This window comes from Pongo pygmaeus, chromosome 21 (genome assembly GCF_028885625.2).
Source record: "Pongo pygmaeus isolate AG05252 chromosome 21, NHGRI_mPonPyg2-v2.0_pri, whole genome shotgun sequence".
Lineage (NCBI taxonomy): Eukaryota > Metazoa > Chordata > Mammalia > Primates > Hominidae > Pongo > Pongo pygmaeus.
Genome location: NC_072394.2, coordinates 18,112,497 through 18,137,871, shown reverse-complemented (window position 1 = coordinate 18,137,871; position 25,375 = coordinate 18,112,497). Strand labels below are relative to the sequence as shown.

At 47.8% G+C, this 25,375-nt stretch overlaps 1 protein-coding gene across 1 annotated transcript; it reads right to left on the bottom strand.

The window, feature by feature from the left end:
- Positions 1-135: 135 nt before the first annotated feature.
- On the bottom strand, positions 136-11,686 carry NXT1 (nuclear transport factor 2 like export factor 1). Its single transcript, XM_054467138.2, has 2 exons — positions 3,854-11,686; positions 136-927 (listed from the first exon to the last, which is right to left on the bottom strand). The coding sequence occupies exon 2, from the start codon at positions 864-866 to the stop codon at positions 444-446; it is 423 nt and encodes a 140-aa protein (XP_054323113.1). The 5' UTR covers positions 867-927; positions 3,854-11,686; the 3' UTR covers positions 136-443.
- Positions 11,687-25,375: the final 13,689 nt, after the last annotated feature.

The window sequence follows — 25,375 nt, the reverse complement described above, 5'->3', positions numbered from 1 at the left end:
TCAACTATGTGCACACTGGTGCCTGGGGTAGGTACTAAGCCCTGATCCTCACCCCTGTGCGGGTGCTTCCTATTATGCTTTCTGCCTTTAGCCCTCCTCCTCCCTCACAACCTGATCAAACACATCAGACAGGGGGAAAGAAGAAACGTGTATTATTAAATTATTTGTCAGAATTTCCAGAATCAGAGTCTCTACTGGGCAAGTAGAAAAATAGAAAAGTTTACTACTTTGAAAAGGAAACTATGACAAACAAGTATATATTCAGGAAAGGGACTCCTAGAACTTGAGCAACAAAAAAAGAGTTCAACCTCAGCACAGTGGAGTCTGCAGTGTCTCCGCAACAACAGAAATGAACTTGTGTTCCTCACATCCTTGAGAGTCAAGGTTTGCATTTCTCTACAGAGCTAGGGCTGAATGAAGCAAAGAGACCTCTGCCACCCCCACTAGCTGGCCCAGTCCTGGAAGCGGAAGCAGTCACTTGCGATTTTCCACACTGTGTTGCTGGGCGAGGCCTGGGCGGTCAGGATGAAGTTCTGGTTGAAGTCCCGTTGTTTGTTCCCCTCAAACTTCACTGATCCACAGATCACAACAAGGACCGTGGTCTGGCTCGGTGTGGCTTCATCATGAACAGGCTGGCAGTCTACCACGCTGATTTGGAACTCGCTGGAAGGCAACATTTCAAAAAACTCACTCAAGGATTCTTGTCCTGAAACAGCATTGCCATTCCAGACCAGGGTAGCTGTGCCCATGTACAGGCGGGACAGCAAACGCCGCCGCTTATCCATGGTGGTGTAGTAGACATTGACAAACTCCTCAGCAGCTCTGCAGGCCTGATCCACATAGGTCTTGAAATCCACAGATGCCATCTCTGGTTCTATGGAAGGAGGGCTCCACCAGGGTATTTCCTCTGCCTTGGGGTACCAGGGGCTGCAGGGAAGTAAGGTTGAAGAGACGCCATGTGAATGCCAAAGTTCATTCTGCCCTGACAATAGAACATTCCTCCTTTTCTACTACTGGCAAAATAGTTACAGACTGCAGAACAATGACTGTAGGCTCAAATAGTACCCAACGCCTAAATGCCTAATTTTACTAAGACTCAGTTTGCTCATTGTTAAGATGGGATTCCCACTGTGGCAAACTGAGACAGTATACCTTAAGTGTTTAGTTAAAAACATTTAGTTATAGTCAGCACTCCATATCTGAGGGTTTTGCATCCACAGATTCAGCCAACCTCAGGGCGAAACCTGCAAATACGTTGGGCTGACTGTGCTACGTCATTCTGTTTTTGTGACGGAGTCTCACTCTGTCACCCAGGCTGGAGTGCAGTGGTGTGATCTCGGCTCACTGCAACCCCCGCCTCCCAGGTTCAAGCGATTTTCTTGCCTCAGCCTCCCAAGTAGCTGGGACTACAGATGCCCACCACCAAGCCTGGCTAATTTTTGTATTTTTAGTAGAGACAGGGTTTCGCCATGTTGGCCAGTCTGGTCTCAAACTCCTGACCTCAGGTGATCTGCCTGCCTCGGTCCCCCGAAGTGCTGGGATTACAGGCATGAGCCACCATGCCCGGCCTTAACGCCATTTTGTATCAAGGACTTGGAGCATCAGCAGATTTGGTCTGTTGTGGGGGTAGGGGGGCTGCTGGAATCAATTCCCAGAGGATAAGGAGGCCTGATTGGACCACGATTTTTTAAATCACATTTTATAAAATAGAGTACATTTGACTATGGAAGGCCACTCTTTCCTGAATGCTTGCAACAGACACGACAGCCCCTTGGTAAAGACAGTGGACCATGTTGAAGGGAAGAGTGGTCACTGGCCCAATAAAGGCCAACCAAACCAATGAAATACTCTTCAGCTGCTGAGTTTGGGAAAGTCTATCATGAGCTCACTCAGGAGGAACTGGGAAGTCAGAGAAGGCAGGTTTCTTAAGAGGGTAGAAACACAAATGACATGAGGACAGAACCAAAATGGCAGCCATAATCCCCATGATAAGCTGGAAGCAGCAAACCTCTTGGGTGAGTGGGGATTAGAAGGGAGGACACCCAGCTTACACAGGTACTAATATCCACCAGATAAGTCCTGTGGAGCCACAGTGCCTCCACAGAAAGGCATGTTAGATTTCAAAGCTCTTGGGTGTGTGGGCACAGAATATGAACTATAGCTGAAATGTCACATTGTCCCCCAAATAAAAAAATCCAAAAGCATTTAAAAAATTGACATTTACTTTTTTCAGGGTACAGGTACAACTGTTATGTTCTTTTCTCCATAATTAAAATATTTCACTTAAAAAAAGAGGACATTACTAAAATAGAGGGCATTACTAAAATAGTTTATACTTACAAACTTAAATAGTGAACAGTTTTTTTCATTTCAGAAAAAACACTTTTTTATATATATAATGATTAGCTTATGAAATAGATAAAACATTCCACATAGGGCTGGAAAGAGCCAGGTACTTATAACGGCTGCAAAGGTGGTGCATTGCCTCTGCTAAAGGGCTGGCTGGGAGGGAAGCTGTCCTAAAAATGAGCAGTTAAGAGCCAATTTCAGAAGTGGGTCTTTCCACGCCCTCCACAGACCTCATAGTTAAGCCTCAACTGTACTCTGGTCTGAGTACAGCGGTCCCTCGGTATCTGTGAGGAACTGGATTTAGGATCCCCGAGGATACCAACACCTGCAGATGCTCAAGTCCCTGATAAAATGGTGTACTGTTTGATATAACCTATGCGCAGCATCCTCCTATATACCTTCATCATCTGTAGGTAACTTATAATACCTAATACAATGTAGATGAGATGTAAATAGTTGTTATACTGTGTAGTTTACGAAATAATGACAAGAAAAAAAAAGCCTCTACATGTGCAGTACAAACACATTTTTCTTTTTCTGAAGAATATTTTTGATTTGAGGTTGGTTAAGTCCACCCCACGCGGAACCCACGAATAAGAAGCGCTGTGTTTGCTAAGGGCTTCACATAAATTACCTCATTTAAATGTTACCACAAATGGATGAAAAAGGTATTACTATAACAATTTTACAAATGAGAAAAGGGAAACCTAGGGCTGGATCAAGGTAACGACGGTTAAGTACACTCCTGATCTATCATTTACAAGACTAGACTGAGGGCTGAAATTTTGTCAAGACGACGCTGTCCTTGTTTGTACTCGCGTAAGCAAGTCTCCATGAGCCCGACTCCAGGACTGCTGGAGTGGGAATTTTCTCCCAGGGACCCCATTTCTCTTTGGCTGGAATTCCCGATCTCCACCTCACTCCTCCTCCCTCCACGGCACCAGTCCCCCCCATCATCTCAGAAATGCCCCTCTTCTCCGCCCCTGGCTGTCTTTCCAAACACAATCTAACAACTGGCCACGCCCCCACACCCCATAGAAGGACCATCTCCACTTATGGTTCTCAGCTACCTATGGGGCCGTCAGTCCCGCTGTCTGTGTCAAATCAGAAAAAGAACCTGACCGTGATGATTAGAGTAAGAGGCTGTGAAGACCGCCGCCTCCTCGCACGGCCCACACCGTCGAGTGTCCAGAGATGGACGGGAGAAGCTGCCACAGTGGCATGGCCTTATTTGCTGTGAGTCGCCTTTAATTCAAACCTAGACAAACGCACGCCCTGCCCGGCCCTCCTCAGACCCGAGAGCTGCTCTGTGAGGGGACGCGCCTCTCCTCGTTGACGAGAATTCGCTGCCACGCTTTTTGCACAGACGAGAGCCTCACGCCGGCAGCAACTCTACCACGTGGACAAAGGCACAGCCGTGTCTCATTCTCGACAATGGAGGAGGGCGTGGGGTATGCACAAGGGGCTATCTCGGGGGTCAGGCCGCCGGGGGACGGCAACCTACCTGCGCGGCGACGTCCAGGGTCAGGCGGGCCGCGGCCCCCACGGTCGGGACGCCCCCCGCGCGGGCCGCAGTTCCACTGAGGGGCTGGCCGCGGAGGTCACAAGGTGGGTCCACCGAAGCCTCGGGTAGGGGCACGGGAAGAGACGCCTTTCTCCCCTCCTCTTCCTTCTTGGAGGCTTACTCTGGATCACCGGGGCCCCAGAGCCGGGGGACTTTGCGGCGCAGTTCCGCGGCTTCCCGCGCGCGGCCAGCCGGGCTCCGCGCAGACGCGAGCGCCCCGGCCCCGCCCTCTCCCCCATTCCCGTGACGGGCAGCGAAGTCAGTCAGTGGGACTGCGAGCCGGAAGGCTAACTCCGCCCATGTGTGGCTTATAAGAGGCGGTAGCTTCCGGGAGTGTCACTTTCCCAGAAATCCCGGCAAATCCGCCGTAGAGTTTTCGTTGGTCCAACCGGGTCACAGACCCGGCCCGTCTGGTTAGGTGGGATGCCTGATTGGGCCAAACCTCTCAGGTCTCGCACCTAGAGCTGGGAGTGGCGTCTGCTTTTTTTTCCGGTGCGCGGAAGCCGCTTGTCTGGAGAGGGAGGGGAAGGTTTGTGGGGTCGGGTGAGATGCTTTCCCCTTGTCCCGCATGCGCCTGTATTGGAGTGATTTCAGTTAAAAGTCTCGTGAAACGTCACCAGTTGATGTAGTCACGGCCAGCAGCAGCTGCCTGACCCCGCCGAGGCCTTCCGTCCGGCAACATGTGAGGCGCCGCAATGCTTGAGGCCACGGCGAGGGCAACGCGGGCCGCGCCCCGTGGAATCCGCGTGGCGGAGTGCCTGAGCCGATCACGCTCCTTAGGAGCTTAGGCCACTTAGAGGCGACGTCCTGGTGGACACGGAGGGAGCCAGTTTTAATCAGATGGGAAAAGTAGCTAAAAGTGGGAGGAGACTGGGGCGAGGGTGGGACGGGGGTGAGGCGGGGGCGTGACGGCGGTTCCCCACTGCCTTGAGGCTTGAGGGGCCCCGGGAAACCCGGGCCCGGCTGGGATTGGGATTCTGTTCTTCCGCGTCCCTAGCTACGATTCAGCTGTTCTATAATGAGAACTGGATTTTTACTGAACTTTACGAACAGGCTCAACAGGATGTAACCATTCAGTGTGGAAGCATGAGAAACTATAGCTTGTAAATTAAAAGAAAAACCTCATTTCTTTAGACAACATTTTCAGCTCCATCTGCTGGTCTGAGGCTGAATAATTAATTGCAAAGCGAGGAGAGAAGTGGGGCTAGATGAAGTGAGGTAGTTTAACCTGTGCTTTCTTGGCGTCCCGTCGGCTCCCTTTGCTTGCATTCCTAAGAGAATCTTGGTCTCAGATTTCAGGATAAGTTGAAAACAGTTGGGCTATTTAGTATAGGCCACCCCTTCCCCCCGCACCCCCCCCCCCACACACACACTTCAGTTAAGTAGGTGGAAAGTTTGGATTATTAAACAGACACGTTGGAGGCTGAGCAGAGTGGGTGAAGGAGCATTTTCGGGGCTTTATGAACTAAAATGGCTTTTTGAACCCCAAGGCAGTGATACTTGGATTGATCTAAATCAGCGTGGATGGAATGGAAGTGGGAATGAGTTGATTTACTGCATGCTCAGTAGTTTGGATGTTGTTCTGCTTTTGTTTCCTATATAATAAGCCCCTTTAATTTCTTTCACATAACTTATTGGGGGAGGTACCATTATTTCTGATTTTATAGACAAGGAGGCTGACAAAGAACCATCCTGGTGTCACAGGGGCGATTCATACCTAGAAAAGCTGGTTAGAAGAACATTAATGCAGCTCCAAGGCCCTTTAAAAATGCGAGACTTTAGCCTTGAGAGGCAGCTGTTCTGCCTTTTAGGTTTGTGGGGTCTGCCTTTTAGGTTAGGGTCCTTTTAGGTTTGTGTCTCTAGCATATAAAATTATGCCTGACCCAAAGCAGGGGCTCAATAAATACTGTTTGAATGAACAGACAAGCCTGGGTTCAAATCATTGCTCCTCAACTGCATAGTTGTGATGATCTGTCCTCAACACTCACTCCCTGCTCTCTTTGGAAGCAGCCCTGGCTTTTATTCCCCCTATTGTAGCAGGACAAGCCCCAGACAAAACCCCTCAGAAACCAAGTTAAGGAAGGGCTTTATTCAGCCTGGAGACTCACGTCTCCAACAACCGAGCTCCCCAAGTGAGCAATTCCTGTCCCTTTTAAGGGCTCAGAACTCTAAGAGGGTCCTCGTGAGAGGGTCATGATCAATTGAGCAAGCAGTAGGTACGTGACTGGGGCTGCATGCACAGGTAATTAGAACGGGACAGGACAGGGATCTTCACAGTGCCTTTTTTATGCAAATAACCAATTAGGTCAGGAGTCAATCTTTACCAGGCCCAGGTGTGGCACCAGGCTGTCTGCTTGTGGATTTCATTTCTGCCTTTTAGTTTTTACTACTTTTTTCTTTGGAGGCAGAAATTGGGCATAAGACAATATGAGGGGTGGTCTTCTCCCTTACTATGATCCTAGAGTTTGGGGAGGTCAGAGACATCCCTGGTTCCACAGGACACACACACGACTGGCACTGTGTGCATTGAGCACAGCTGAGGGTGGTCGGAGGCCCAATTAGGGCCACTGAGCCTGGAGGTGTTTGCTGAGGGATTCTGGGGAAGGAGATTTTTCTCCCTTTCCTTCTGGACTCACAGTGTGTGGATAGCACTGTTGCAGCCATCTTGCTGCCCTGAGTGGTAGACCCTTGATGAGGCAGACAGGAAAGCTGGGAAGAAATCAGGCTCTTGGTGACTATGTTGGCCATCCCTCAAGTTTGGACTTTTCAGTTTCAAGAGCCAGGAAATCCTTTTATCTTTTATACTATTTAAAATTGGGCATAAATATAAAGTTATTTGCAACCTGACTAGTGTGGCTTAAGCATTAGCAGGGTGGCTGTGGCAAGTGAGTTAGCCTCTTTGAGGCTCAGCTGCCTCCTCTGTAGAATAGGGGCAACGGTCATATCCATCTCCTCGGGCTGACGTGAGGAGCGAATGAAACAATGCATGCTAAGTGCTTCATATGGGGCCGAGCATGAAGTAGCATCCAGAAAGCGTTAGGAAAGCAGAATCATGCTTTGACATTTTGCATCTACAGCAACTTCCTTATTTGCCAACAATCCCTCCAATGACTGGCATTTAAACTTGGAAGAAGTGTATTGACAAATTGGTGGGATTTGTCACCAAATTGCATGGGCCCTTCTGAAGATGAGCCCAGTGGTCCCATGTGCAGCGTGGAGTCCGTCCAGGGAGGAAGGGCACATCTGGTCACACAGGCAGAGTCCTTGGCAGCTCTGATGACAGGCTTGACTTAAGGATCTTTAAGTCTGTAAACACAGAATTGATCTTTTCCCTCATTGTCAATGTTGTTCTCTGGCGCAGGATCTTAACAGTATTTGCCATGAGAGGCTGCATGACTTGGAGCCAGTCAATCTACGGTGACAGCAAAGCAGTTGTGACTCTAATGTACTGCCACCAAAAACACTTTTTTTTCTGTCTCTCAGCCTTAGCAGGATCATCTGAGCCACTGCCAGTTCAAAGTGAGCTGGGGCTGCTTTTCCAGGAGGGCAGTTGGGGACCTGACTTTTGAGGAGATTCTGAGGTTTACCGAAGGAGCAAACCCTATGGGGTTAGACAGTGTTTTGTGAAATCTGAGCTCTGCCTTCTCTGTCCTTCAGTTACTGCCTCTGTAAAATGGGGGTGTGGACACTGTAGACATTAAATGGCAGTGTATAAAGGAGGCACCATCTGGAGCATTTGCCCAGCCCGCAGTGATGCCATTTGTCTGAGAAGGTTGTACGGATCATTTCTGGTTTGAATCTCAGCCCTCTTCCCAGCTCAGCCACCAGCCATCTGGAATTGTGGGAGAGGTCAGACGGCTGCAAAGCCTGTATGTGGAATTGGAACTAAATACGCATATTTATCAGTATTTAATGGAAGACTGCAGGATGTTTGCAGAGTCTACAGAAGGCACTGTTAAGGTGGCTCTTTTAGTCTGGGAGCAAGAACTGGGCAGTGGATGCCTCAGGGGCTGAGTTGGACTGACAGAGCTGTGACCAGTGTCTAGCACCTGGGATTCTCCACTAAAGTCAGATTCTCAGGAGAGAGTTGGATTGGCCCAACTTCAGTCATGTGCCACCCCTCTGCTGCCCAGGAGGGATGGGTGGCCTGAGGGACAGTCCTGCCAAAAACACCTGGGGAGGAAGTTTCTCAAAAGAAGTAGTGTGGAGGAGCTGTTCCCAAAGGAAGGAGGGGGGATTCTGAGAAGGCAGGAATAACTGAGGCCATGAGCACAGACAGAGGATGAAGCAGAGGTCAACGTCATGTGACCAGAGAGAGGAGAGAACTGGAGCAAGACATGTATGCACACACACATGCACACATGGACACTCATATGCACACTTACATGTACACATGCATACACACGAGCTATGGAGAGTGGTTGCCTTGATTCCTTACTATGATGGATTACATTTTCTGAAAATGGACATAAAATAAATTTCTGGTCCCATGTCCTCATCTGGAACCTTACCTTGCCACCCCCCATCAGGAGATGGTGTTGAGTCCTTCCCTTGATCAGGCAGGCCTTTGTGACTGTGTGAGCTCAGGCTAAATGGTGTTACATGTCTGCCAAGGTTGGCCTGTAAAAGGAGATACGGCTGGTGCTGCTCTCTAGCTATACATGTGCCTGGAGTCCAGTGCTGTGCTGCAAGCAAAGCCCAGCTCCAGCTGAGCCACCCCACAGCAGTAGCCAGTTGTGTGGCTTGTGTGAAGCACCGTGGTCCTAGGTTGGAAAGGCTTGAAGAGAAATGAGCCTACCTTGCCCCACCCAAACTGCAGATTTGTGGGCAAAATAAATGATTGTTGTCATGCTAACCCACTAAGTTTTGTAGTGGTCTGCTATGCAGCAAGACAGAGTTCTTAATACTTTCCTTCTCCAAGTCCTTGCTGTGGTCCTGCCCCAAGGCTCCAGGGAATAGCCTAGTGCTGGCAATAACTCCTTTTTAATTTATGTCTGACCTGGGTTTGCCACTTGCTGCTAATGGAACCTTGAAAATAGGGCCCCTCGGCTGGGTGCAATGGCTCATGCCTGTAATCCCAGAACTTTGGGAGGCCAAGGTGGGCACATCATGAGGTCAGGAGTTTGAGACCAGCCAGGCCAACATGGTGAAACCCCATCCCTACTAAAAATACAAAAATTAGCTGGGCGTGGTGGCATGTGCCTGTAGTCCCAGCTACTCAGGAGGCTGAGGCAGGAGAATTGCTTGAACCCGGGAGGCGGAGATTGCAGTGAGCTGAAACCACGCCATTGCACCCCAGCCTGGGCGACGAGACTCCATCTCAAAAAAAAAAAAAAGAAAAGAAAAGGAGGCCCCTCAATGCCTTACGTAGTGATGCCACTTCAACGAACTCACCACAGTCCTGAGGCTGGCTTTGTCCTGATTTCTGAAAATGGGTCCATTGGCTAGAAACAGTCACAGGAAGAACCTCACAAGGCTGCGCTCCAGAGCGGGTGTTGGTTGGTTCATCTACAGCCAGAACCAACTTCCCAGGGACTAAGCAGCATGTGTTCATGTGCTCTCTATGTGAGCAGGTGCGGGTGGCTATAAGAGCATGGGTCAGAACAAGGAAACACAGTAGATGGCATGATCCCAGTGGCCAAGGGCACAAGTTGACAGGGCCTGAAGGATCTACGTTCTCAGGAAGGAACGTGGTCACCGGGGAGACCAGATACCCCACAGTGAGTCTGGTGACCATATTCCTTTCCCACCAGCCCTGCCCACATTTGCCCCTGTGAATTACCCCACCCCTTTTTTTGGGTGTTTCCACATTCTGGTGGTGGATATTTTAATTTGTTCACCTCATGGGCTGGGAGCCTCTTTTCTCTTAAAGGTGACATTGCATAAGTATGTTCCAAGTCTTACTGACTTTTAACTCTCAAGGACACTGTTATTTCTCTGCTTCTAAGCCAGTTTTATAAATACTGTGTAGGAAGTGCCTAGCACATGGTACATGTCTTAGTTTGGATTCCCCAAGAAGCTGATCCGAAGCAAGTATTTTGGTGCAAGTCATTGATTTGCTAGGCATAGGGGTGTGGGGAATTGGGATGGGTGAGGAGTAGATTACCCAGGCTGCTACCACTGTGGGTGACTGGATCCTCATCATGCTGTGCAGCTCCTCATAGAACAGCATAGAACACATGCTTCAGAATTATTCCCCCTGGAGGGCCGGAGCGTGTGGGAATTGTGGAATTTACACACAACTCCTGAGAGTTGAGGGCTGCTGGGGAGGTGTTGTTTTCTTGTCTGGCAAGAGGGGCAGAGAAGCTTTTCTTCCACTAGCCTGGAAAAGAAGCCCTTAGTCATTTGGAAATCAGCTGGAGCCCCCTGAAAGGGAAGTACCAGGCCCCAGACAGGCACTGAAGGTGTCAATCATAGCAGGCATTGTAAGTGGTTGCACAAGCAGCTTCTGGAGGACCCGGCACATTCAGTGTGCTTCACAAGCAACCCTGTGGTGACCTTGGGCATAGCCTTGGAGGTGGCTATTCCTATTGATCCAACCATGCAGGCCAACTGTAGATCTGAGTGGAAAGGGCCTGTGAACCTCATTAAGCCATGGGTGTTCGGAGCTGATGACACAAAGGAAAGGTAAGATGTATGATCTCCCTGCTCTCGAGCTGAGCTTTGAGCTGAGGGCATGACACTTACAAACACGAGGCTCTTAGGGAATGATGGCCTTGTAAAATGGCCTGTGCTGCTTTGTTTACCAGGAATGCCCTCTGGACGTGCAAATCAAAACCCCAATGAGGCGCCGTTCTGCAATCTTAGGATGCCTAGAATAAAAAAATGGAAAATAACAAATGTTGGTGAGAATGTGGGGAAATTGGATCCCTTGTGCATCGCTGTTGGGAATGTAAAATGGTCCAGTCACTGTAAAAAACTGTTTGATGAGTCCAAAAAAAATTCAGCATAGAACTGCCATACGACCTAGCAATTCTACTTCTAGGTAGATACCCAAAAGAATCGAAAATAGGTACCCAAGTGAGTATTTGTGCATGATTGTTCATAATAGCCAAAAATTGAAAACAATCCAAATGTCCAATGGATGAATGAATAAACAAAATATGGTATACCCATACAATGGAATATTACTCAGCCATGAAAAATAAAGTACTGGCCAGGTGTGGTGGCTCATGCCTGTAGTCCCAGTGCTTTGAGAGGCTGAGGCAGGAGGATTGCTTGAGGCCAGGAGTTCCACACCAGCCTGGGCAACATCATGAGACCTAGCCTCTACAAAAAATTTAAAAAAAACTTGCCAGCTGTGGTGGGTCACACCTGTAGTACTAGCTATTTGGGAAGATAATGTAGGAGGATCTCTAGAGCTCAGGAGTTCAAGGCTGCATTGAGCGATGATTATGCCACTGCACTGCAGCCTGGACAACAGAAACCCCATTTCTAAAATAAATAAAAATAAATGAAGTACTGATACATGCTGCAATGTAGATGAACCTTGAAAATGTGGTGAAAGAAGCCATACACAGAAGTCACCTGTTGTAGGATTCCATTTCTGTGGAATATCCAGAATAGGTGAATCTGCAGAGAGAATGCCGAATGGTGTTTGCCAGGGGCTGTGGGCAGGGAGGAATGGGGAGAAGCAGCTTCATGGGTACCAGGCTTTTGAGTAATGAAAATGTTCTGGAACTGATAGAGGTTGGACGATATTGTGAAACTGCTAAAAGCTATTGAATTGTTTGTGTTAAAATAGCCCATTTTATATAAACTTCACCTCAAGAAATTATTAAACAGAAAAAAAAAATTCTCTTTCCTCGAGGCTTAGTTGACATGCCAGCTGCCCAAAGGCATGTCTTCTGGTCCAAGTAACTGGAGGTGACTTTTGTGATCTCATGGCCACTGGGTTCTTCTGCTTCTAGATGCTTTGTCTCCCAGCTGCCATATGTCCCTTTCTCCTGACTCTGAGAGCTGAGGGCTGGGGCCAGTGTCTGTGTCCCTTCATCCTGATTCAGGACTAGGGGCTGGGGCCTGCCATTCCTCTCACACTCTGAGGCTCACACTTACTTCAGCCTTGCTGAGTCGCTTATGCCCCTGCAGCTCCTACTATGGGTCTGGAGTTTGGGCTCAGCTCTCTTTCTCTGGGGCCATTTGAACAATCCTGGTGGATAGTGCAGGAAGAGCATGTGAACTTGGAGTCAGATAGACCTGCGTGACCTCCTGTAAATGATCTAACCCTCTGAGCCTGTAAAATCAGAGTACCTGCTCCCTAATGTTGGCATGTAGATAGCTGAACAATGTCTGAGTAGTGGGTGCAGCTCTTGTGGCACAATTACCCCAACTCCATTCCCATCTTCTCTTCCTCTCTTAACGGGTCACTGACTTTTCTGGTCCTGAATCCACACATGCTCCTCAAAGGGACTTGGCTGGGGCACAACTGTCACTCTGCAGTATCCCTACTTGTGAGCTCCCCATATCCTAGACTAGGGTCCCAGACCCGAGGCCCTCCATAATGAGACATGAGCTGAGTTCCCACCATTTCTCCCCCGTCCCATGTTTCGGCCACGCTGAATCCATGCTGCTTGCCCCAGTCCTTAGGCTGCCCTCTCTGCCTTGTGTACCTTGCCCCCATTTCTGCACACATTTCCGCTATCCTACGGGAACTGGCTCAGATGCCACTTTCTCTTTACAGCCATCCCACTTTGTGGAAAGGTCTGTGGTGTTCCCCCCTCTGAACATTCCTGTGCCCGTTTTGTGGCATTCATTTCTCGCTCTGTCTCCAGTGTTCAGCCAGGCCGTGTGGGCTCAGGGCCAGGCCCTGGTTTGCACAGCATCAGCAGAGACGTTTTAGTGATGCATGGATCTGAGGGCTGGTCTGTGTGCGGAGAGAGGCTGCTCCCAAGTGGGAGACACTGAGGTGCTTGGCAAAGATGGGACTTGAGAGAGGCCTTGATTGATGAGTGGGCTTTGAATAAGGAATCAAATAGTCTTGAGAGCTCAGAAGTGAGCGGCAAGCACTTTTTGTCTCCCCCTGCAGCCTTGGAAAGCTGAGTGGAGCAGACAGTGAGGTACCCTCTTCACTCCTTTCCAGACCAGGGTTTTCTGGCCACAGTCTTGGACCTTACTCATGGCAGGGCAGGAATGCCCAGAGTTAACACCCAAGAGCATCCTTCAATAAGGACAGATGGGAATTGGAGGGTTCCAACCCCTCCAACCCCTCAGGCAGGACATCTCTGAGGCACACCTTGCATCATCCCGGAGCTCCCCAGGGACTGAGCCAGGCACCTGCAGTGCTGCCCCTGTACTGGCTTCCCCCTGCCCTGCCTCACATCCCCACACCCCAACAGGTGCCCCTGGGATCACCTCTCAAATAAGTGGCTTGCAATGCAATTGTTGTCTCAGGGGCTGCTGCTGGGGACTCTCTCTAAGCTAGGGAGCAAAGAAAGGACTTTCTCTCACTATTAAAATGCCTGAAGAATGTCTAGATGGGTTTTCCTGGTCCCTTGAAGGGTCAATGCCTTGGCTAACAGCTCTCTTTTGGTGCCAGACAGTAACAAATCTAATGCTAACTACAGTTCTCAAAGTGAGGGAGCGTCAGAATCCTTGCTAACACTAGGGTGCCAGAGCCTTAGCTTCAAAGTTTCAGACATAGCAGGGCCCAGGCAAGGCCAGAATTTGCATTTCTAACCAATTTCTAGGCATGCTGGATACCCGGGACCCCACTTTGAAAACAACTGCTCTTGACTAGAGAATAAAAGTAGCCTGGGTTGAAAAGTGCTCTGCAGCTTATTTAATGAAGTAAATTATTATTTTACACTCTTCTGCAATTAGTTCAGGCTTGACTCTTGAGCTTAGTTTTCCTTTTTTTTGAGACGGAGTCTCGCTCTGTTGCCAGGTTGCAGTGCAGTGACGCAATCTCAGCTCACTGCAACCTCCACCTCCTGGGTTCAAGCAATTCTCGTGCCTGAGCCTCCCGAGTAGCTGAGACTACAGGCATGTGCCACCTTGCCCAGCTAATTTTTGTATTTTTAGTGGAGATGGGGTTTTGCCATGTTGGCCAGGCTGGTCTCAAACTCCTGACCTCAGGTGATCTGCCCACTTCGGCCTCCCAAAATGTTGGGATTACAGGCATGAGCCACCGCGCCCAGCCAGTTTTCCCGCTTTTGAAGCTGTCTGATCTGTCTTGCTCTTCGAATCTGAATTGCCATTCACAGAAGCAGCCACACGAGGGTGGTCTAGCCTTTGACAAGAGCCGCTCTGCTTGCGTTGTAGACAGGATCTGAGTGACATCTTTTCTGATCAAGAAACCAAAGTGTTCCTTCCCTATATCAAACATAGGGCATTTAAAAAGTCCAAGAAAATCTTTGTCTTGACAGGTGACTGCTCAGAGAGGCTTTTTTGTTTTTCCCTAGGAGATTTTAGAAACGGTTTGGGAAAGCAGATGTCTCTGCCTCTCCAAAGCAGCACAGCTTTTAGTGTGGTGCTATTTTCAAATTCTGAGGTGCTGTCTCAAAAATGCTTCCTGGTGAGCATTTTGGTCTAATGGCTGACTTTGGCACTTGGTCCCGGGATGGTTCCGAGGCGATGAATGTACAGTGTACAATGGGATGAGCGTGATGGCAGGTGGGGGGATCAGCTCAGGGTGCCGGCGCAGGGCCCCAGGCAGCCCGGTCTTGCCAGCCAGTGCCTACAACCAGCGAGGGGTGGGGACATGGAGAAGATCCTGCCCCTCCCCACGACCCTGCCCCTTCTCCCGTGACGTCAGAGGGTCATCCCAGGTAGAACATTCCCAGTCTCCCTTCCTGCTCCCAGCTGTGGGCCCCTGGAGGGCACTCCGGGTGATGAGGATTCTCATCCCTGCTGGGTTTGAAAGGGGCACCCTGACAGGAGAGCTGGCCATGCCCCAAGCCTCCCCAGCCTTGCCCTCTGCATTCCTTGGGGACCCTGGCTTCATGGGGATGGGGGATGGCAGCTGTCAGCAACAGGCCAAGTGGTTCTCTCTTCTTTCTGGCAACTCTTCTGTCCCCAGCCTCGAGTGGAAGCACAGGCTGCATTAATTTAATTTAAAAATTTAAGCCAAAGTTCCAACTCGTGGTACAGAGATCCAAGAGCATAGAAGGTTTGTAAGGAGAGCAGGTACCTCTTGTCCTGCCCCTTGCTTTCCCTCACATTCAGGCTTGTGGGGTAAACACTTGCAACTGTTGCTATGTTTTTGTTCTTTTGGCAGTTACCTCTGTAATTCTAAATAATGAGCTTGTAATTCAATTGCTTGACTTATCAATTTTGGACAGTCTTCAATGGCTGTTACAATGGAATCTTACAAAATAGTCTCAGCTAATTTCATTAGATTTAGTTCTAGTGATGACCTTTATAGCTTTAAATACATAATTCCTCTCTGCTTCTTATTCCATCAGTGATAGAGACTGTTGTCTAACTCTCTGCCCTCTCGGATGGGAATAACAGTTCTCTCAACCATCTCTTCCTAAGTCCCATCTCTGTGACTAACCCTTGAGCCACTGTCACCTCCATGCTCTCCTCCACCTGCGGAAATAGAACCCTGACTTGCGTGTGGCCACTCAGCCTGAAGACCATGCTTCCTAGTTTCTCTCCCACTAGCTGTGGCATATACCTCATCTGGTTGATGAGATGTAGTTTGAAGTGTTGTGTGGGACTTCCTAAAACTAGGGAGGCTGGGCCATTTCCCATGTCTTCATTCAACTGCCTGAAATGCAGATGTGATGGCTGGCACTTTGGCTGCTATTTTGGACCATGCAGATGTGGGCCAGATCCTAGGGATGGTGGAGAGGAGGGTGGAAGGACTTGGCTCCCTTTATTTCATAGAGCTATGATAAGTTCTCTTTTAGGCAAGTGAGAACTACAAGTCTATTTTGTTTACATCATTTTGAGCTCATCAGTTAGATGCCATCAAAACTGTTCTAGATAATATAGTAAGAACTGTCTTCACATTTACAACATCAAGGATGACTACATTTACCTTCTGTTCTACAGCGATGATTAGGTTTATTCTTTGTCTAGATTGAGTCTAAGCATTGAAGAGAAATAAGCAGCATTTTCACTATTAGGCCTAACTGTTGATTACTATAGAACCACACACATGTAGGACTCGCTCTGTTCTGTCCCACGATGTCTGTACCCACTAAAGGGTGACTTTCCCAGATTCAAAGTCCAGTGTACAGCCTTCTCTTTTCCAACCCTCCTTACACCATGCTTATTTTAGTTTACTTTCTATTCGGCTATATCTTTATGGAACAGGATCTTGTTTTTCTTGGAGTTCCTAATTGTTTTTGTCTTTGTTGCTTTTGCTGTTGACAAAATAATGTGCCTTAATCCCTTCATCTCGTGGGCCAGCCTTTCCAGAGCACCCCTCATTGCTTGAAAGGCCCTTTAGCCCTGGAGTCACTCCCTAATGATCCTTGGACCTTTCCAGTCTGTATGGGTTTCCTTCATCCACTGGAAAAGTTATTCTATTTTTTTTTATGGCTTCCCCCATTTACTTTCTCTCCTCTTTCTTTTGTTTTTGCAATTTTGGCCTCTCTCTTGCTTGCTTTCTTTTTTTCTTTTTTCTTTTCTTTTTTTTTTTTTTTTTTGCCTGTGCCCTGGGAATTAAAAACAAACAACTTTATTGTGTATCCTTTCTATTGACTTATTATTTGCCTTATCTTGCCAATTATATCTTTATTTTCTAAGCTTCCTTTCATGATCTCATGTTCCTGACTGGTCCTTTTTTCTAGTATTCTGTTCTTCTATTGTACTTTTTGCCTTGTTCCTTTTTATATGTAAGGAATGCAATTACCTCTCAAAATTTATGAGAACAGACTCAAGTCCATAGAAACCTCTGGAGCTGAGCATCCTCAGTTCAAACGCTGGCTCTGCCACTTACCAGCTGCATGATCTTGGGCAAGTTAGTTAATCTGCCTCAAGGCTTTGGCAAGATCAAAGGGTTGCTATGACCTGATGCACACATGGTGCCTGACTTCAGGTAGGTACTGAGTGCATGTCACTGGTGGCAGATTGCATTGCCCAAAGGCGTCTGCACAATTAAAGATGTCCCAGACCTCCTGCTCTAACAACATGACTGACATTGCTCTCACTGAGAGGTGGTGTCTATGTTCCTCCCCTTTAATCTGGGCAGAGAGGAGTTCCCAGGATGGGTCATAGAACGTGATGCAGCTTCCACTCAGCTCACCTGTGTTCACTCCCTCTTCTTTTTTTTCCTGTCTCTCTCTCTCTCCCTCCAACTCCCCACATCTCTGTCTCTCTCTGCTCACCCTTGAATGCAGCTACCATGCTGTGAGGAAACCTGGACTAGGCCAGCTGGAAAGAGGACATGGACAGGCCTATTTGGGGACGAGCTGAGTGAGGCCCCAGTGACAGCAAACATCAGTTGTCAGATGTGCAATGGATGAGACTTCAGCAGGCTCTGCTGTGCCCTTTTCAAATGCATATTTATTATGCAGCTAGAGTTGGCAGCAAGCACTAAGCTGTGACAGTGCATGAAGTAATTTAATTGGTGAGACCCATTCTTGCAACCACCTCTGTGACTAGTGGAGTCAACTCAGATCCCAGATAAAGGATGGGGTGCTGAGTCAGCATGCCAAACCAAAGCTACCCCAGGGGGTTCAGAGGAAGAATAATGTGCTGGAAAGGGCTCTGTGGCATGTAAAAATGGGTGTCTTCTCAGGATCTACCAGTGAGACTAGATTTGGGTAGAAGAAGTGCCAAATGAGAGAAAGCAAAGACCCTGAGGATGAGATTTAATGAGGTTGCTGCCCTATGTCTGGCCTGTCCCCTGCTGGTGCTCCTCTTCCAAGGGCATTCCTGCCCATGGGGAACAGAGGCTTTGGGTAAGGAACACAGCCATCATATTGTATGAGCAGCCACACAGGGAGGCTGGCATGAAGCTAATACAGGCTAGAAGTCTCTCCTGGGAGGAGGCTGCCACGTGGGGGTTGCAGAGTGCTGAGGGCCACTTGGAAAGTTGTGGATCCAACAAGGATCCTGGGCCCAGGAAGCTCCACAGCATCTCTCAGTAGCAGGCTGTGAAATATCTGACCTGTGTTATCAGTAGAGGGTCTTGGTCTTGACTGCCAGTTGTCCAGGTTCTTGGTGTTTTGAACAAAGAATTAGACAAAACGCACAGCAAAGCAAGGAAAAAATGAAGCAACAAAAGAGCAAAAACAGATATTTATTGAAAATGAAAGTACATTCCACAGTGTGGGAATGCGTGGAGCAGCAGCTCAAGGTCCAGGATATAAAATGTACAGAGTCCAAATGCCCCTTAGAGGTTTCCCATTGGCCACTTGGTGTTCACCCGGTGTAAATGAAGTGGCGGCCTGCTTTCTGCAACCAATCAGAGGCTGAAGTGAAGCTACAAAGTTACACTCCTATGCAACATCTGATTGGTTGCAAAAAGCAACCAATCAGAGGTACTTTCGGTTTCGCATCTGCTGCACAGAAAAGGTGAGGGTTTGCAAAGGGAATAGTTTCTGATCTTTTTGTTACTAAGGTGTGGAAAGTTAGGGCTTTGCTTTGAATTTAGTTCTAGGAAGTCAGCTTGAAATGGCCTTAGGTTCCCTGCCTCCAGACCCTATTCTTCTACCTCATCTGGACCACCCATGTGAGGGCCGCTCATTGGAAGATTTATCCTTAGAGAACAAAGGGCTCAGAGAAATACTGCCTCAAGCTGCACATTGGCCCAACTCAGTTTAATTTAATTTAATTAAATTAATTTATTTATATATTTGTTTATTTATGACAGAGTCTTGTTCTTGTCGCCCAGGGTGGAGTGCAGTGGCATGATCTTGTCTCACTGCAACCTCCACCTCCCGGGTTCAAGTGATTCTCCTGCCTCAGCCTCCTGAGTAGCTGGGAGTACAGGCGCCTGCCACAATGCCCAGATAATTTTTGTATTTTTATTAAAGACGGGGGTTTCACCATGTTGGCCAGGCTGGTCTCGAACTCCTGACCTCAAGTGATCCACCCGCCTCAGCCTCCCAAAGTGCTGGGATTACAGGCATGAGCCACTGCGCCTGGTCAGTTTTTCTTTTTTTTTTTTTAAGTTTCTTCTTGGCATCACCAGTTAAAAGAGATTGAGAACAAGAGCGTTCTTTCAGCATGCCCACACCCCTGCCTGGCTTAATGGGTCTGAAATGTGAGGGGAAACCAAGTAGCCGGCTCGCCTCTGTTACTCATGGCCCAGTGGGTCGGCTCATGACCCTCAGGCCAGCCTGTGCCACTTTGGTGGCTGGTGGCTACTTTGTGGTCAACTCCTGAAGCATCAGCACAGCATGAACAAACCAAAAGTGAAATTCAGAAATGGCTGCAGAAGCCAAACTGTTCCCCAGCCCCTCTGAAATCCCCCAAGCACTGGGGGAGCCACAACCAGTTTGGGGGCCATTAGGAACATTTTAATCTATAAGGCTATGTGCTGTGGAGGGGTAGGAGAGAGATGGTTGCAGGAGGCCATGGGAGGGTTGAGACCCACAGGCCAGAGTCCAGGCCATAAGACCCTGATGATGAGAATGTTGACAATAACAAAATACTACTACTACTACTACTACTTATGTTTTAACGTTTTTCAGAGCTTTGCTATTTATGATTATTCTGTCCTAGATGATTGCAGCAACATTATGAAGTACGTCTCAGGTTGGGTCCCCTAGAAACAGACCCTGAGATGGAGATTTGCATGTAGGGGTTCATTGGGGAGGGGATCTTGGGAGTCCCACCTGGGAAGGGTAAGAGAGTAGTGGGGCTTTGATGCTGCTGCAACAGAGGCCTCCACTGGCCCCTGGGGAGCTTGGAGCTTTGGAAGCCTGCAGAGTTGAGGCAAGGGTTCCCCATGTCCCTTCCATAGGCTGCTCATTAGACCAGCAGGGGTTTGGTGAGGATGCAGAAGGGGCTCAGCCACCAGTAGGGAAAGGGTACCCTGGCCTTGGAGCAGAATCTGAAGAGGGCACTGAGCACCCACCACACGTGGGCACTTTCAGGATCTCTGCTGCAGAGCAGGTGCTGAGTAGTGAGAGATTTGCCCAGGGAACGAGCCTACCTGGTGGGATCATCATGTGGACCTGGAGGTCCTGACTTACTCAAGACCACTCAGCTACTAAGTAGCCACACTGGGATTCCAGCTAAAGACTGTTTTAGTTTAGAGCTTCCTGATATCAGAATGGACTCCCTGACCTAAGAATAGGACCCCCCACCTCAGGATGGACTCCCCAACCTTAGAATAAACTCTCTGACCTCAGAATGAATTCCTGGGCCTAAGAATGAACTTTCTGACCTCAGAATGGATTACCTGACCTCAGAATAGACTCTCTGACCTCAGAATGGACCCCCTGACCTAAGAATAAATTCCCCACCTAAGAATGAACCTCCAACCTGAGAATGAACTCCAGAAGCAATAATGGATTCCCTAACCTAAGAATAGACTCTTCAACCTAAGAATAAACTTCCTGACACAAGAATGAATCCCCTGACCTAATAATAGACTCCCCAACCTAAAAATGAACTTCCTGACTTAGGAATGAGCTGCCTGACCTCAGAATGAACTTCTTTATTAAGAGTGAACTTTCTGCCATCAGAATGGACCCTTGACCTCAGAATGAACTCCCCAACCTCAGAATGAACTCCCTGACCTCAGAATGGACTCCCTGACCTCAGAATGGACTCCCTGACCTCAGAGTGGGCTCTCTGAACTCAGAATGAACTCTCTCAACTCAGAATGAACTCTCTGAACTGAGAATGAACTCTCTGAACTCAGAATGAACTCTCTGAACTCAGAATGAACTCTCTGACCTCAGAATGAACTTCCTGACCTCAGAATGGACTCCCTGACCTCAGAATGGATTCCCCGACCCAACAATGGACTCCCTGACCTAGGAATGAACTCTCTGACCTCAGAATGAACTCTCTGAACTCAGAATGAACTCCCTGACCTCAGAATGGATTCCCTGACCTAACAATGAACTACTTAATCATTTTGCAGGTGATGCTCAGGAGCACCAGTAGGGAGTGGGAAAGCAGACGGAAGGGAAAAAAGGCCAGCCAGGCACAGTGGCTCACGCCCATAATTCCAGCACTTTGGGAGGCCAAGGTGGGTGGATCACCTGAGGTCAGGAGTTTGAGACCAGCTTGGCCAACGTGGTGAAACCCCATCTCTACTAAAAATACAAAAATTAGCCAGACATGGTGGTGCACACCTGTAATTCCATCTACTTGGGAGGCTGAGGCAGGAAAATTGCTGGAATCTGGGAGGTGGAGGTTGCAGTGAACCATGATCGTGCCACTGCACTCCAGCCTGGGCGACAGTGAGACTCCATCTCAAAAAAAAAAAGAAAGAAAGGAGGCACTGGGAATGCTGAGGGGCTCTGGCAAAGGGTGATTATCTATCCAGAGCCCTTTCTGAAGCATTGCTGTGCAGACCCGCCAGCCAGGGTTTTCATTAAGTAGCATTAAGTCATAATATTAAGTAATAAAGCAAGCATGCATAGAAGGGCAAAGCCAGTCACTTCTCAGACCCCGAACCCCTCAGCGAAGTTTGGTGCATGCAGCGGGTTGGCCTTTGGGTGGAGACCGAAGAAAGAGTTTATTGCAGGTGGGAATATTATTTAACCAGGGGTTGATGGAGGACAAAAGGGGTTTCTGGTTCCATGAGGCAGCAGATAAATGAGATGGGAATCCTGAGTCATGCATTTTATTCACTTCTCTGTAACAAGTTTTGGGGGCTCATTTAGCAGAGAAAATAGGACAAGAAAAATGGACTTAGCTGGCACTGGACAGAGTGAAAGCCAAATGACTTCTGGGTTCTAAATTTTTTTGTTTTGTCTTTATTCATACGTGTTGGTTGTTTGGGTTGTTTTTCATTGACCATTGTAAGTTAAATCCATATCAGGAGGATCTGAAAAGCTCACAATAAAAATATAAAGTAGAGACCAAGGGTTGTAAAAGTGGCATTTTACTCGAGATATAGTAAGGCCGTTTTACAATAGTGGGTAGTAATCAATAATTTAAATGAAAACCCTCAAGGATTAGATGATGATAGAGCTGATGCTCTTCTTATTGACCAAGATGCACCAACCAGTCTTGAAGAGGATCTCGTTTTGTAAAGGAGCCATGCAGAAGAAGAATTCCCAGAGGGAGCCTAATGTCTGTGAAATGTCATATATTGCTTGCACAGAAACCAGTTACTCAAAGAGCTATGCTGCACTTATGCCCTGTGATGGATCTACTGGGGATAAAGATCAGAGCCTGTCTGCCTACCTCAGCCTGTGCACCTGATCTTCCTTTTCTTGAAGCAACTTGTCATGCCTTCACAGTGCACACCTGATCGGTTCCAAACCAAAAAGGGATGTGCCTGGACGTGTGTGGATAGATGGTTGAGGGAGACATTATTGTTGCTAGTGAGTGAAATGGTTATTTCTTCCTGGGTCTGGTGTTTTATTTGAATGATTCTTTAGAAATTATTTAAAAATTTTCTGCCAGGCAAAGGTTTGTGCAAGTGTCAACAAATAGCTCACCCTTACCCAAAAAAGGTGAGATTTGAGGGCTGGAAGTTTATGTAGTAAGGAAGACGCTGATTCTTATGGTTTTAAGATTTATAATGGGAAGTAATGGGGATTTGTCAGCATTGAGTTGTGGTGATTTTTAATGAAGCTATTGTGAGAGAAAGATGAATTGACGATCTCAGGATTGAGTCCCTCCTGAAGAACCTTGGTTGGTCAGATATGGCTCTAGCGAACATCTGAGGAACAGAAAAGAAGACTTGAATGTGGTCCTTTCTGTTACTGATACCGTTATCGTCCCAGTCAGTCATGCGTAAAACATCAGCTTAGTCACTTCTTCTTCTTCCCTTTCCAGTCCCTGCCATGGGTCTCTTTTAGTATTTTCCAGTAAACTTTGCTTAGAAAAAACACCAATAAAAATGCTTGCAAATGAAATCATCAGACCCTGAAGAAGCAGCATCTTCTCTAGGGATTGATTCCTTTTCTCCTTCTAACACCAATAATACCTCCCTTGGCCAGCCACTGACACCCTTTTGGGGACTGTATTTTTGGCTTGAAACTTGGCCTGTCAGTAAATTCGAAGGGGTGTGTATTGTTCCAGGTTTGATGTATTGTAACTCTGCTGGTGCCCTGCCCAATTCGTTTTACTGAGTGGTCACACCCCCAGCTGTTGTGTGTGCTGGCTGGAAATAGCCACATTACCAACATGGTGCCTGTGAGTCAAGGTGGAGCAATGCTACAGTGCAGACCCTGCTCCAGAGCCCCCAGTGGAGCCAGGCTGAGGTGTGACTGCAGTGGATATGAGGCCATCTCACTCCTTCCCTGACTTGTTCTGCTTCCCTCCCTCTCTTCCTCCTGAGTCCTCCCTCCAGTCATGGGCACCCACACCCCTGTCTCTGGCTCTGCTTCTACAAGACCTGACTCGAGGGTCTGCCTTCACACTTGGATTACTGCAAGTGCCTCCATCCTTCTTTGACCTTCTCCAGGTGTCCAGCACCCCCTCCCCTTAGTGCATATTACATAAACTGCTGGACTGAGCTTTCTAAAATGCAGCTCCTGCATATGTCCTTGTTCCTGAATATCTATGGCATTGGTTCTCAAACTTGTGTGCGACCACAAGCAAACAAATTATGCAAGTTTGCTTAAAATGTTGAACTCAAGACCCATCCCTAGTGTTTTGATTCAGTCCATCTGGGCAGGACCTGGTAATGTGCACTTCCACAAGCCCCCACTCCCACCCTAGGTGGTTTGTATTTTGAGAAATATACTTTAACACTGATTCTTTCCTGGTTCCTATTCAAGTTCTGAACCTGTTTTGATTCCTTTCTGGAGCATCTTTGAGGTGAGTTTATACAACTCTTTCATCTTTGTGGGAGACAAGCTTGGCCCTATCTCTGAGTATAAGTAATCCTATGTCATAAATATTTGATAAGGAAGAAAGGAAGAAAAGAGAGAAAAAAATAAGGCCAAGAAAGGGGCAGTTGTAGCATATATGTGGGTGATCATCCTGGGATATGGTCAGCTACCCAGAATGCTACTACACTTGGTACAGTAGTGAGGGTTCTCCAGGGAAACAGAACCAATAGGATAGTGGAGATATAAATCTATATATCTTCAATGGGTGCTGTTTTATATAATATATAATAATAATATGATATATGAATATAAATTATAAATATAAGAATTATATGAATAAATATATTTCCAGATATATATCTAGAAAAAGGAGATTTATTATAAGCCATTGGCTCACATGATTAGGGGGATCAAGAAGTCCCACAATTTGCCATCTGCAAGCTGGGGATTCAGGAAGGCTAGTGCTGTAGTTCAAAGGCCCGAGAGCTGGAGAGCCAATGGTGTGGATTCCAGTCCAGTCTGAAAGCCTGAGGACTAGAAGCACAGAGGGCAGAACATCCATGTCCCAACTCAAGCAGTCAGGCAGTTCTTCCACCCAAGAACTCAGAAGCCAATGTGCTAAGACCTGGCTGAGCCTGGAGACCCGAGAACCAAGAGCTTCAATGTCTGAGGATGGGAGAAGATGGATGGCCCAGTTTCAGAAGAGAAAGCGTTTGCCCTTCCTCTGCCTTTTTGTTTTATTCTGGCTCTCAACAGATTGAATGATGCCCATCCACACTGGGGAGAGCCATCGGCTTTACTCAGTCCACCAATTCAAATGCTGGTCTCTTCTGGAAACAGCTTCACAGATACACAAGAAAAATGTTTAACCAGCTATCTGGGCACCCCGTGACCCAGTCAAGTTGACACACAAAACAACCATCACACTTGGTGAAGTTTTATTATATCCTTGACTGTTGAGAATAGGGTGCAGCCATGCAAAAGCAGACTGAGTTCCACAAATTGCCTTTGATGGAGAAATTATCCCAATCTTAATCATTGGGTGGTGGCAACAAGGAATGACTCCAATAGGCACTATGGAGCAAAGAACAGCATCTCACTTTATCAGATACAATTCTTCAGCTAGGGTAGTCGTTTCAGCTCTCAAGGACCTAATCTTTCTAGCAGATGGCAAATAAAGGCATTCGTTTAGGTAGCAGCTCAGCAAAAGAGATGGTATCCATCCAAACCAGGGACACTGGGCTTTCCTCATTTTATCTAATTTTTAAAAACTGATAGAGCCCACTGTTAACCATAGCAACAGCAAGCCCCAGTGGGGTCTAGTTGGCCCCATGTCTTATGGGCTGCACCATGAAGGAAAAAGACTGAAGAGATGGGTCTGGGCCCACCAAGAAGAGTGGACAAGGACTGAATGAGAGCCTGCTGGGCAACTACAGGCATGAGGAAGAGGTGGGGTTCTAAAGGCTTGGGCTGAGAAGGGGAAATGCCTTGGTGGTACCATGGTCCATGAAAACCAAGAGGTCTCAGGAGGGCAGTTACACCCACATGTGTGTGTGCAGAGCAGGGGCCCCAACAAGCCAGAAGTTGGCCACCTGCC

What these genes read in the sequence shown, in the direction of transcription:
- NXT1 (XM_054467138.2), bottom strand. Translation starts at nt 866, where the DNA reads ATGGCATCTGTGGATTTCAAGACCTATGTGGATCAGGCCTGCAGAGCT.